The 12,948-nt window shown below is 42.9% G+C and overlaps 1 protein-coding gene across 2 annotated transcripts; it reads left to right on the top strand.

Annotated features, from left to right (window-relative positions):
- The first annotated feature begins 4,236 nt into the window (after positions 1-4,236).
- PDCD5 (programmed cell death 5) lies at positions 4,237-12,388 on the top strand. Of its 2 annotated transcripts, XM_047792165.1 has the most exons (6): positions 4,237-4,413; positions 5,364-5,401; positions 8,210-8,271; positions 10,480-10,571; positions 11,533-11,604; positions 12,200-12,388. In XM_047792165.1, the coding sequence occupies exons 1-6, from the start codon at positions 4,348-4,350 to the stop codon at positions 12,245-12,247; spliced, it is 378 nt and encodes a 125-aa protein (XP_047648121.1). In that variant the 5' UTR covers positions 4,237-4,347; the 3' UTR covers positions 12,248-12,388. The 2 variants fall into 2 exon arrangements, with proteins under 2 accessions (XP_047648121.1, XP_047648122.1); XM_047792166.1 differs by lacking the exon at positions 11,533-11,604.
- The last annotated feature ends 560 nt before the right edge of the window (positions 12,389-12,948 follow it).

A 12,948-nucleotide genomic window follows, 5' to 3' on the forward strand; every position in this document is an offset into this window, starting at 1 on the left:
TGTGTTAAATCCTTATCCATCATGGGAGGAGATCATCGGACGATGTCTAAATGATGCAAATTAAGACATGAGCGCATAGGTATATTATTCAAATATAGAGCATCAACCCACTTCCTGATTCTGCATTTGCCTTCTCCCCACTCCCACTGTTTACAGTCCTGCCTCAGTGGCTCACTTGCAGTTCCTTAAACATTTCAGGAGTTCCTGTCGTGGCTCAGTGGTTAATGAATCTGACTAGGAACCATGAGGAACCATTGCGGGTTCGATCCCTGCCCTTGCTCAGTGGGTTGAGCATCTGGCGTTGCCATGAGCTGTGGTGTAGGTCGCAGACATGGCTCGGATCCCGTGTTGCTGTGGCTCTAGTGTAGGCCGGTGGCTACAGCTCCAATTGGACCCCTAGCCTGGGAACCTCCATATGCCTCGAGAGTGGCCCAAGAAATGGCAAAAAGACCAAAAAAAGAAACAAACAAAAAAACATTTCAGGCAGGCTCCTACTTTAGGACCCTTGCCTTTCTGTTCCCTGTGCCTGGAATTCTCTTCCACAAGAAACCTCTGTGACTCTCTGTGCCTCCGTCAAGTCAAAAGTCACCATCTCAATAAACACTTGGCAGACCTACCACGTGAACCATTCCCGCTACCTGATTTTATTTTTCTCAGTACTACTTTAGTTACCACATCTAATACACGTGTTCTGCCTTTTATTTCTACATTTATATTATAACCCCACTTCACCAGTGCTATGTAGGAGGGGGAGGGAGGGAGGCTTGCCTGTTTTTATTCACCTCTGTATACACTGGTATCTAGAACATGTCCTTGGCACGAGCAGGCCAACACTCAACACACAGTTCATAAAAGAATAAGCGAAGGTAATACTAGAAGGAACTAGAGGGAAAGTTTTACCTTTGGGGAACTGAGACTGAGTTGGTTAGAACTGGGCCAGGAAGAGCTGCCTTCCCTCTGTACCACTGATTTTAAAATCAATCTTTCTTTCTTTCTCTTTCTTTCTTTCCTTCCTTCCTTCCTTCCTTTCCTCCGACCCACGGCATATGGAGCTCCCAAGCCAGAGATCAGATCTGAGCCACAGTTGCAACCTAAGCCACAGCTGCGGCAACAATGGATTCTTAACTCACTGTGCGGGGCCAGGAATGGAAACTGTGTCCCTGATGCACCACAGCAGGAACTCCCATCTGATTTTTTTTTTCCTTTTTTGTGATATTTTGGGCCACTCCCGCGGCATATGGAGATTCCCAGGCCAGGGGTCCAATCGGAGCTGTAGCCACTGGCCTACGCCAGAGCCACAGCAACTCCGGATCCGAGCCACATCTGCAATCTACACCACAGCTCATGGCAACGTCGGATCCTTAACCCACTGAGCAAGGCCAGGGATCGAACCCGCAACCTCATAGTTCCTAGTCGGATTCGTTAACCACTGAGCCACGATGGGAACTCCTCCCCACTGATTTTTTTAAAATCAATATTATTTTGATCAGGGTTTAACGAAATTATTACCTTTACAAGACAGAAAAACATTTTAAAACATTGTGAAAGAGAAAAAGATAAGAACATTGAAAATACGATATATATATGTATATCTACACACACAAAACTGTATTCACAAGTAAATGCATTCCTTAAATGTTTTCATTATTAAAAAGAAAGAATAAAAATAGACAAATAGAACATTTGGAAGGAACCGAAAGGACAGTTACAATACAATGGAAATATGAAAGGAGGTAGAAACAAAGATTAAAAAAGAAAGTAATCAATACTAATAAATTTGAGTTCCTTGGGGGGAAAAACGCCCAGCAAAACATTAAAATGGCTGGAAAGTATAATCAGAAAACACAAAGAACGGAGTTCCTGTCGTGGAGCAGTGGTTAACGAATCCGACTAGGAACCATGAGGTTGCAGGTTCGATCCCTGGCCTTGCTCAGTGGGTTAAGGATCCAGCGTTGCCGTGAGCTGTGGTGTAGGTCACAGACAAGGCTCAGATCCTGAGTTGCTGTGGCTCTGGCGTAGGCTGGTGGCTGCAGCTCCGATTAAACCCCTAGCCTAGGAACTTCCATATGCCGTGGGAGCAGCCCAAGAATTTGCAAAGTAACAGAACAAAAAAAAAAAAAGAAAAGAAAGAAAACACAAAGAAGAAACAATAACCCCTATAAAAAGCAATCAAATCAGCAATCCCTAAAAGGTATACAACCACAGATACAGATGCGATAGCCAGATATTTCTAAAACGTGAAACCCTGAATGAAATGGTTCTCTAGCAATTAAAATAACCTGGAAAAGAGACAGAAAACCTGATCAGGCTGATGAAGAAAATGAAAATATGTTCAAAGAGGGGTCCAACCCAGGTGTGTTGACAGAAAGTCCCTTCATTTCTGCCCTAAAATAGTCACACAACTACATAAAGAATTTATCGTTGTTTTATTTGTTTGTCTTTTTTGTCTTTTCTAGGGCTGCACCCTTGGCATATGGAGGTTCCCAGGCTAGTAGTGGTCGAATTGGAGCTGTAGCTGCCGGCCTATGCCAGAGGCCAGAGCCTTAGCAACTCGGTATCCGAGCCTCGTCCGAGACCTACACCACAGCTCACGGCAATGCCGGATCCTTAACCCACTGAGCAAGGCCAGGGATTGAACCCACATCCTCATGGTTCCTAGTCAGATTCGTTAATCACTGAGCCACGACGGTAACTCCTAATTTAACTTTTAAACTTTTAAATATTTGATTCATTGAGAACATGTTTTTGATCTAGGGAATGAGTTTAGAATCCTTGTGTCTGCTGACCTGGCTGTCTCCTCCCCACCCAAGGCTGACCTGTGTGAGTGGGAGTCACAGGACCCATCACATCACCCACTGCATGACTGTCCACAGTGGATCTCAAAACACGACACCCTGAAACAGAAGATAAGACTCCAGACTGCCATTTTCACAATCTCTCCCTGCAAAAATCTTGTCTGTTCGCATATTAAAGAGAAGCCATCCTTAATGGTTAAGAATGTCAAATTCAAAGCACATGAATCCTTTATACCCAAGAGTTATGTGTCAATGTTCACCGCAGCATCATTCACGAGAGCCCATAAGAGGAAACACTTCGAGTGATGAATAAAGGAAATGTGTTTTAAAAATATATATGTAACAAAATATTATTCACCCTTAAAAAGGAAGAAAATGCTAACACATGCTACAACATGGATGAAATAATCTAGTCACAAAAGGACAAACGTTGTATGATCCCACTTATGGGGGTACCTACAATGGGCAAATTCATAGAATGGTTTAAGGGCTAGGGTAGAAAGGATTGAGGAGTTGTTATTTATAGGGTATGGATTCAGTTTTACAAGATGAAAAGAGTTCTAAAGATTACACAAGGTGAATGTATTTAACACTCCTGAACTGCGCCCTTAAAAATGGTTCAAATGGTCAATTTTATATATTGCCACAACTGAAAAAAACAACACATGCCACCAACTTCTCCACTCCAAAGGCCTGCTTTTACCTCCAGGGAGGGGTGTGTGTGTGTGTGTGTGTGTTGGTGGGAGGAGTGTCAGGCGTGTACCAGAGCACACCACATCCCACACCACCACATCCCACAGCCCCTCCTCCAACCTCTCAGGTAAGGCCTGTTTTAACTCCTCTTGTTTGTTGGGTTTTCTTAAGCTACAAATTTAAGTTCCCCAAACAGGGATCAAACCTGGGCCTCAGCAGCCACCCCAAGCGCTGCAGTCGGATGCTTAACGTACTGTGCCACAGTGGGAACTCTTGGCTCCTTAATGGCAAGGTGACCAGGGAGTCTTTAATTGCTCCAGCGCCCCCCAACCTATTTTAAGTGTAAATTTAATATTTTTCAGCAAATTTAAGAATTGTGCAACCATCACCACCGTCCAGGTTTAGGACCTTTCCATCACTCCTTTCTAAGCGCCCGGATCCTTATCTGATGGAGATGATATGAACCTAGCGCATTGTAAGCCACCAACAAATTTTACCTATTATTACGCTTGTTGATGATGGCCTGTTTCTAGGTTATTATCTTTCCCTGCAAGGGGCCGGATTTTAGCTCGGCCGGGGTCGGCACGCGCAGAGCACAGATTTGCAGAAGAGAAGTGGGACCGGAGAAGGAATGCCCCGCGCAGCGATTCTTCCCGGTGCTTCACCGCCTGCGATCGTGGAATCGGGCCTCTCCCCGCGCCCTGGCTGGGGCTGGAGGCGTGGCTTCGGGTTGGATTGGTGATGCCTGGGCGCTGCGGGCGCCTGCGCAGTGGTGAGGGCCGCGCGCGCGCCGAGGGGCAGCCGGAGTTCTGAGTGGGCCAAAGCGTGGTCGCGGCTGCTTGCCCGGGACGGCCGCACCATGGCTGAGGAGGAGCTCGAGGCGCTGAGGAAGCAGAGGCTGGCCGAGCTGCAGGCGAAGCATGGGGTGAGCGCGCCGGCCGCCCGCCAGGCCCGTCCCCTGCGGGGCGCCGCCCTCGCCCGAAGCGGAGGGCGCGGCCCCGGGCGGAGGCTGCAGGCGCCGCAGCCCGCGCCCTTCCCAGGGGCCGATTACCCCGCCTCCGCCCACCCGCGGACTCCGGGGTGGCTCGGCCCCACTCCGCGGCTCAGGGGTTCAGGCGGCACGCGGACCACGTGTTGTCCCGGGCGGGTCTGGCGCAGGCCTCTGCTGGGCAGGGAGTCGGTCTCCTCAGGGCCGGCGTTGGTCCCGAGCAGAATGCTCAGCCTGTCGGGTCTCGGTGCCTCTAGCTCTTGAATCTAGCCTTGAATCTAGCCCTTCTAGCAGAATATTTTCTAGAATTCAGTTTTTCCGACCCAAGTGCTCGACAAACATTTTTTGAGGGTCTGCTCTGTGCCAGGTGCTGAGGCTGTAGCGGGCCCAGGGACGGGTCCAGAGAGGAGCCAGACACTGAACTCTAGTACCGTTTATAAAACGCCTTAATCTTGAAAAGAGGGGGGGAGTAGCGTTTTAGGGATGGAGCGGGATGGTCTGGAAGGAAGCGCTATTTGAATTATCAACGTCCCCAATACCAAATCACATTTTCCTTTCCAGAAATTATCCTTACCACATGAAACACGGTTTCATAGTACAGAGGCTCTTCTCCCTAATGGTTGTTTGTATCCTAAAACATTCTATTGGATTGTGACTTTAGAAGGTTATCAAAACGTGTAGCAAGTGGAAGCTAAGCTTTATTATTTTATTGTTTTATTTTTTATATTTATTGCCGTCTCTACCACCGCAGGAGCCTGTTAGGCATCAGAAACAATCTAGAACCGTTCCTGTTTTGTTTTGTTTTTTTTTTTCCCTCTATGAGATAACAAACAGTTCCTATTTTTCTTCCTCCGTGAAATTTCTAAAAGATAAAATTATTTTTTCAGGATCCTGGTGATGCAGCACAACAGGAAGCAAAGCACAGGTATGAGCTGGAACTTTGAGTTTTTTAATGTAGTAGCTCCTTTTTAAATTAAGTTAACGAGTAATAGACACAACATTAGTTTTAGGTGTACAACATAATCATTTCCTGTTTGTATATATTGTGAAATGATCCCCCCGTAAGTCGAGTGAACATCCATTACCATACATATAATTTTTTTCTTGTGATGAGAACTTTAAGATTTACTGTCTTAGCAACGTTCAAATACACAGTATTTTTTAAACTTTTTTTTTTTTTTTTTTGTCATGCTCTCAGCATGTGGAAGTTCCCTGGCCTGGGACTGAACCTGTGGCACAGCAGTGACCCAAGCCACTGCAGTAGCCAAGCTGGATCCTTAACCCCATGTGCTGCAAGAAAACTCCTACAATATAGTATTATTAACTCTAGTCATCATGCTGTGTACTACATCCCCATGACTTATTTATAACTGGAAGTTTACTTTTTGACAGCCTTCACCCATTTTGCCCACCTCTCAACTCACCTCTTGCTCTTTTCTCTGTGTCTATGGTAACTCTGAACTTTTTGAAAGATGGTTTCACCAAAAAAGTGGGGGTTTTTTACTTTCTTTCTTTTAATAGATGTGTGAATGTTAAAGTTTTTCCTTGCATACTGATTTTTGCAGAAATCGTTGTTTCTGTTAGTTTGTTAACTAAATACACATGTATAGAACCCAGTAACACATATGACCTATATGGCAATCACATATGACAATCACTGATTGATGTTTTTCTGCTAAAATTTGTTGATGTTTGCATACCTGCTAAACTGTGATTGCCTTAAAATAAGCATGATAATAGGACTATGTGGTAGGGAGGTTGTGAGGAGTGCTTCACATTTAGTAAATGCTCAATAAATATTAACTGTTAATGTTATTCTTAGTGTTATTTTACCCCAGCACCTTGCAGAGCACCTCACAATTGGCAGGTGTGTTGAATAAATGGCTGGTTACCTCATCATGCTACCTTTTTTTCTAACTGATTTTTTTTTAAATAATAATATAAAACTTATCATCTTAACCATTTTTAAGTGTATAGTTGTGTCGTATTAACTATATTCTCTTTATTGTGCTACAGATCTCTAGAACTTTTTCATCTCGTAAAACAAACTATACCTATTAACTCCCCATTTCCCCCTCCCCCATGCTGCCTCTTAATTAACTTAGCAATACTTATACTTACCAAGAGCACCTGCTCTGGACCAACCATTATGTTGGGTCCAGAGAAATAGGCAAGGCAGAGACAGTTCCTGCCCTCTGTAGCTTACCTTAGAGGGAGAAGACAGATGGTAAGCACCTGGGATAGTGCTGAGACGAAAATAAAGCTACCACATGAATTTCATTGATTCTAAGATGTGCGTCCCCCAACCACACACACATTTTAACATATCTGAAATTCGCATAAGTCACAAAACTCTCTGTCCTAAAGAGGATTTATTTTTGCTTCACTTGGGTCATTCATTTCTAACCTGAGACTTCTTAAAGTTCTCTGCTTGACATTCTCTCTTGCCTGCACCCTGGTAGTGCAAACTCAAACAGCAAGCCTACAGAGCTTGAAGTTCAAATTCTCCGACTTTTTTTTTTTTTTTTTAACTTCCTCTCAGGGCCAAGGTTGATGCATGCACACTTCCTTGCCGTCTCTTTCTGCATGGCAGGTTTATTTCTTGTTTACTTTGTATTGAAGCTCTTGCTCTTTGATACCTCAGCTTTGAATGAGGGTCTCGTGTTAGGCACTTCTTCTGGGGTATTTTCCATCCATATATAACGCTATATATGATTTGAGTTACAATAGATGGTTTCTTGGATTCAGTGAAATACAGTAGTAGGTTGTGGCAGGGTTGAAGTACTCGGAGTAATAAGGAATGGCTTTTGGAAGTGGCTTCAGTCTGTGTTGCTGAACCCTAAGGCTTCTCAGGTAGGAGTAATTAGTAGGCACAGGCAGCCCTAGCTTCTAATTGAGCCAGAGAATCTCTGTTTTTGCATATGTTGTGTTTTAATTTCTTTGAAGGGCTTTATTTGAAAAACAATTTATGCTTAAAAACATAGGAACAGTAGTTCCTGCTAGATAGGTAGGAAGATGCAAGGATTCACTCCCCTCCACCCCAAAACTAGAACTGAGAGTCTTGAAATGTGGGATCTGGTCCTGTCTGGGCCATGGTTGCCTGTGTGTGTCTCCTTCGCATAGCCTCTGTGTATCCCAGTTTTTTTCTTTCTTTCTTTTTTTTTTTTTTTTTTCGTATTTTGTATTTTGTGCTATTCAGGGCTACACCTGCGGCATATGGAGGTTCCCAGGCTAGGGGTCTAATCAGAGCTGTAGCTGCCGGCCTACGCCAGAGCCATGGCAGTGAGGGACCTGAGCTGCGTCTGCGACCTACACCGCAGCTCACAGCAACACGGATCCTTAACACACTGAGCGAGGCCAAGGATCGAACCCAAAAGCCTCATGGTTCCTAGTCAGATTCGTTTCCAGGGAACGCAGGTTCTTCATCTCTGAGGAGGTTACATAGACTCATCACCTGGTCCTTGTAAGTGCCTAAAATCTCACTACAAATTTCTAGTACCTCTCACACATTGGATACTCAATATGGATACTTAATATGTGTTTATAATGGTGGTTGAATTGAAACCCCACCCTGGATTATAAAAATGTGAGTTTTACCTTTCAACTTCGTAGATTTATAATTAAAATATAAAGCTGGCCTTTGAGGGTAAGATCGGACTCGTTACATTTCTCCATGTTTAGTAGGAATGCTGACTGCTTAATTCTAATTTTGCTTATCCTGTTTTTGTTATAGGGAAGCAGAAATGAGAAACAGTATCTTAGCCCAAGTTCTGGATCAGTCAGCCCGGGCCCGGTGTAAGCATCTTCCATTTTTTTTATTTCCATAAAATTGGCTTGAGTTTTTTGAATAGGGAGATAATATATGAAATTATTGCTGTCTCTGGAATAAGCATTTGTTTAACCTAAAAACACATGAGATACAGATTATAAGAAGTGTGAAGTTTATAAACCTAAAAGAATGTATTTAAATCATGGTTAAAAGTACCAGCTCTGTCCTCACTTATCAAGGAAGTGCTCTCCAGGTGCATAAATATCCTCCATATCCTCGGAGTTAGAACCCACAGATAGAGAGGGCTGATTATTGTACTGTACCATTTTATATAAGGGACTTGAGCATCCTCAGGTTTTGGCATCCAAAGAACATCCTGGAACCAATCCCTTACAGATACCAAGGGAAAATTTACAGGAACTCTTAAATAGAGTTAATCACAAAGTGTTGCTGGTAGTCGAAGTGTGTAATAGGGGATCAGGTTGTTTGTACAGGCAGACCTTGGAAATTCTGTGGCTTTTGTTCCAGCCCATCTTAATAAAGTGAGTCCCACAGATTTTTTGGTTTCCCAGTAGATACAAAAATTGAGCTACGCTAGGCTATAGTCCGTTAGGTGTGTAACAGCATTATGTCTTTAAAAAAACCAATGTATGGAGTTCCTGTCGTGGCGCAGTGGTTAACGAATCCGACTAGGAACCATGAGGTTGCGGGTTCGGTCCCTGCCCTTGCTCAGTGGGTTAATGATCCGGCGTTGCCGTGAGCTGTGGTGTAGGTTGCAGACTCGGCTCGGATCCTGCGTTGCTGTGGCTCTGACATAGGCTGGTGGCTACAGCTCTGATTAGACCCCTAGCCTGGGAACCTCCATATGCCGTGGGAGCGGCCCAAAGAAATAGCAAAAAGCCAAAAAAAAAAAAAACCAATGTACATGCCTTCATTTAAAGATACCTTGAGTTCCCATCGTGGCTCAGTGGTTAACGAATCCGACTAGGAACCATGAGGTTGCGGGTTCGATCCCTGGCCTCGCTCCAGCAGGTTAAGGATCCAGCATTGCCGTGAGCTGTGGAGTAGGTCGCAGACACGGTTTGGATCCCGTGTTGCTGTGGCTCTGGCTTAGGCCAGGGGCTACAGCTCCAATTCAACCCCTAGCCCGGGAACCTTCATATGCCATGGGAGCGGCCCAAGAAAATGGCAAAAAAACCAAAATAAGTAAATAAATAAACAAATAAATAAAAATACCTTAATGCTGGGGTTCCATTGTGGCTCAGTGGATTAAGAAACTGATAGTATCCATGATGATGCAGGTTTGATCCCTGGTCTCAGTGGTTTAAGGATCTGACATTGCTGTGGCTATGGTGTAGGCTGGCAGCTGCAGCTCCGATTTGGCCCCAACCTCCTGGGAAGTTCCATATGACGATGGTGCGGCCCTAAAAAAGACTTAAAAAAAAAAAACCTTAATGCTAAAAATGCTATCATCTGAGCCTTCAGTGAGTCACGATCTTTCTGCAGTAACATCAGAGATCATTGATCACAGATAACGTAGCAAATGTAATATTAATAGAAAGTTTGGAATATTATGAGAATTACCAAAATGTGACACAAAGGCATGAAGTGAGCAGGTGCTGTTGGGAAAATGGCGCCAGTAGACGTGCTTAAAGCAGGCTTGCCACAAACCTTCATTTGTAAAAAATGGATTATCTGTGAAGTGTAAAAAGTGAGGCTCAACAAAACAAAGAATACCTATATTCTCCATTTGAGTGCATGTTTGTAATTTTTCATAATAAAAATTGAAGAGAAAACCACATAGGAGAAACAGTGAGCCAGTCAGAATGAACCAGTATATTCTATATTGTAACTTGAAGGCAAACTTAGATGGATCAGCAAGATTTTATATGCATAGTAATGTATAAAGAGCTTTGCAGAAAGCAGTCATGTATATGGGGTTTTTTGTTTGTTTGTTTTTTAAGCATAAGGCTTAGAATCTGAGGATGCAGGTTTAACCTTGGCCTTACCGCTACCTCTCTGTGGTCTTGACTGAGACTGACATAGCTGAACTTAAATTTCATTTTTCAGAGGAGTATCAAGTGTCTCTTCTACCTACTTTGCTAGTCTCTAGACGTAAATAAGTCTGAAGTGCTTTGGAAATGTCACTGCTTGGTTTCAAAGTATGATATAAGTGCATTTAATTTTGACTTCTTTGTATGTGTGTGTGTGTGTTTTTTTTTTTTCCTTTTTAGTAAGTAACTTAGCACTTGTAAAGCCTGAGAAAACTAAAGCAGTAGAGAACTACCTTATACAGATGGCACGATATGGACAGCTAAGTGGGAAGGTAAGCTTGGACTGCTTTGAGGCAGTTTTAACCTGTTGTTACCTACTTAGTCAAAACTTATCTTCAGAAGGTCAATTTCATCATTTTCTGCTTATAGAATTCTTGAAGCAATTGTTGAAGGAGAGAATAGCTGTACCTACCATAGTTCCTAAAAGATAACTGCTTGTCTTTGCTAAAATCCTCTGCTTTCCTTTGCTGACATTGCTATGGAACCTTGTTGGTGTAATTTATGTGGAAACCAGTGATTCTTAGGGTCAGCTAGCTTAAACTGCTTTACACTGGAAATAAGGTTTTAGTAACACTAATTAAAATAGGTAAAGTTATGTTTGTTTTGCAAATGAGGAGGTGCTAAAACTCCTGGTAATTAGGTGCATTGCCATAATGCCACTGTGAATATATTCTGGTAATCTTTCAAGATCCGGAGGAGCCCCACCTACACTGAGAGACCCTCTGCTGCCACCACAGCCTGCAGGGATCAGCCTGCCCTGAACCCCTTACACTGAGAATGTGTGTAAAAGAGACAGCTGGTTTCCTGCTTTCGGGTTTCTCAAGATTTCAAGAGCAGAGGCTGTGTGTCTCTGTCCCTGACACTTAACTCAGTGGTTGTCCTTGTCTGCTAGTGGTGATAAAGGTGTTCTTAAATACCTGCTCACTTTGGATTTTTTTAAGGAGGCTAACTTCCTTGAATGATGGATTCAAGGACAGATTTCAAGGCAGATAATGTCCTTGAATGACGGATTCTTTAAAGATGGATACTTTTTCTCCCTCAAATGAAAACCAGCAGGGCAGATTTTATGTGGAACTTAAAACTAAGCCTTATAGCCAGGGGTTTCAGGCTGCTGGTCTACTCTCCTTCCCGCTTGACCTTTATCCCCACACCCCGGAAGGACTAAAAGTTCAGTCTGCTGAGGTCAGTTCTTTGTTTTAAAAAAAGTACTGTTTTTCTTTCTGGTTATCCTAGGTATCAGAGCAAGGTTTAATAGAAATCCTCGAAAAAGTAAGCCAACAAACAGAAAAGAAAACAACAGTTAAAGTAAGTTTCCCAAATGCTCATGGCAGAAGAAAGACTGATACTTTAAATAAGTGTTGCATATGCATCTATTATAGCAAATGTTTCAGCCTCTAGACATTTTCATTTTATAGCACAAGGAAGTCTAGGGAGAAAGGCTGCATATATTTAGGGTTTGATTTTTTTTTTTTTTTTAACATCTTTTTAGGGCCGCACCCATGGCATATGGAGGTTCTCAGGCTAGGGGTCTAATTGGAGCCGTAGCTGCCATCCACAGCCACAGCCTTAGCAATGCTGGATACGAGCCGCGTCTGTGACCTACACCACAGTTCATGGCAATGCCAGATCCTTAATCCACTGAGCAAAGCCAGGGATCGAACCCACGTCCTCATGGATACTGGTCAGATTCGTTAACCACTGAGCTATGATGGGAACTCCAAGGGTCTGATTTTTAAGCCTCTTCTTTTGTTGTCCTTCCCTGCCCTTGGATCTGAAACACTAAATAAGTTATTTTAAAGACGGAAATATCTTGCAGTAGTAGGTAGAAATTTATCTTCTCAGAATATCTGAGTTATGCTTTATTAAACATGTTATGATATTCATTTAATTTTCCCTCCAGTTCAACAGAAGAAAAGTAATGGACTCTGATGAAGATGACGATTATTGAATTTAAGATGTTTAGAGACTGGAACTTAATGGAACAATTCTAGGACAGATAATACCTGGCAGAAGTTAAGATCTGACGGGAAGTTTACTTTGTTTATTGTCCATATACCTTTTAAAAATAAACTTGTTATGCAAAATAAAACAATTTGGGCAAAGTTGTTCTAGTACCATAGCTAAATAAAGAAGATCTGCATTTAAATTTTTTTCCTTTCTCATCCAAAGCTTTTGAACATGTGTAGCAGCATGAATATACCCTTTGTAATTGTGACATTAGTGTTAGGTAGGAAGATGGCTTTAGCAGAAATAGAAGCTGCTCAAGCTGTCTTCAGTAAGAAGAAAATAGCAGCATCCAGTAACATCATGGGGTTAAGGCTTGTAGATTGAGCTGAATCAACTTGTTTTTTCACTTTTATTGAAGTATAGTTGATTTACAATGTTGTATTTCTGCTCTACAGCAAAGTGACTCAGCTATACACACATAGATATTCTTCTCCGTTGTAGTTTATCACAGTATTGAATATTGTTCCCTTTGCAATATAGCAGGACCTCGTTGTTTATCCATTCTATGTACAATAGTTTGCACCTGCTAATCCCAAATTCCCAGTCTTTCCCACCCCAGTCCCTCTCCCCTTCGGCAACCGCAAGTCTTTTCTCTGTGTCTGAGTCTATTTCTGTTTTGTAGACAAGCTCATTGTGTCATAT

The sequence above is a fragment of the Phacochoerus africanus genome, chromosome 8, assembly GCF_016906955.1.
Source record: "Phacochoerus africanus isolate WHEZ1 chromosome 8, ROS_Pafr_v1, whole genome shotgun sequence".
NCBI lineage: Eukaryota > Metazoa > Chordata > Mammalia > Artiodactyla > Suidae > Phacochoerus > Phacochoerus africanus.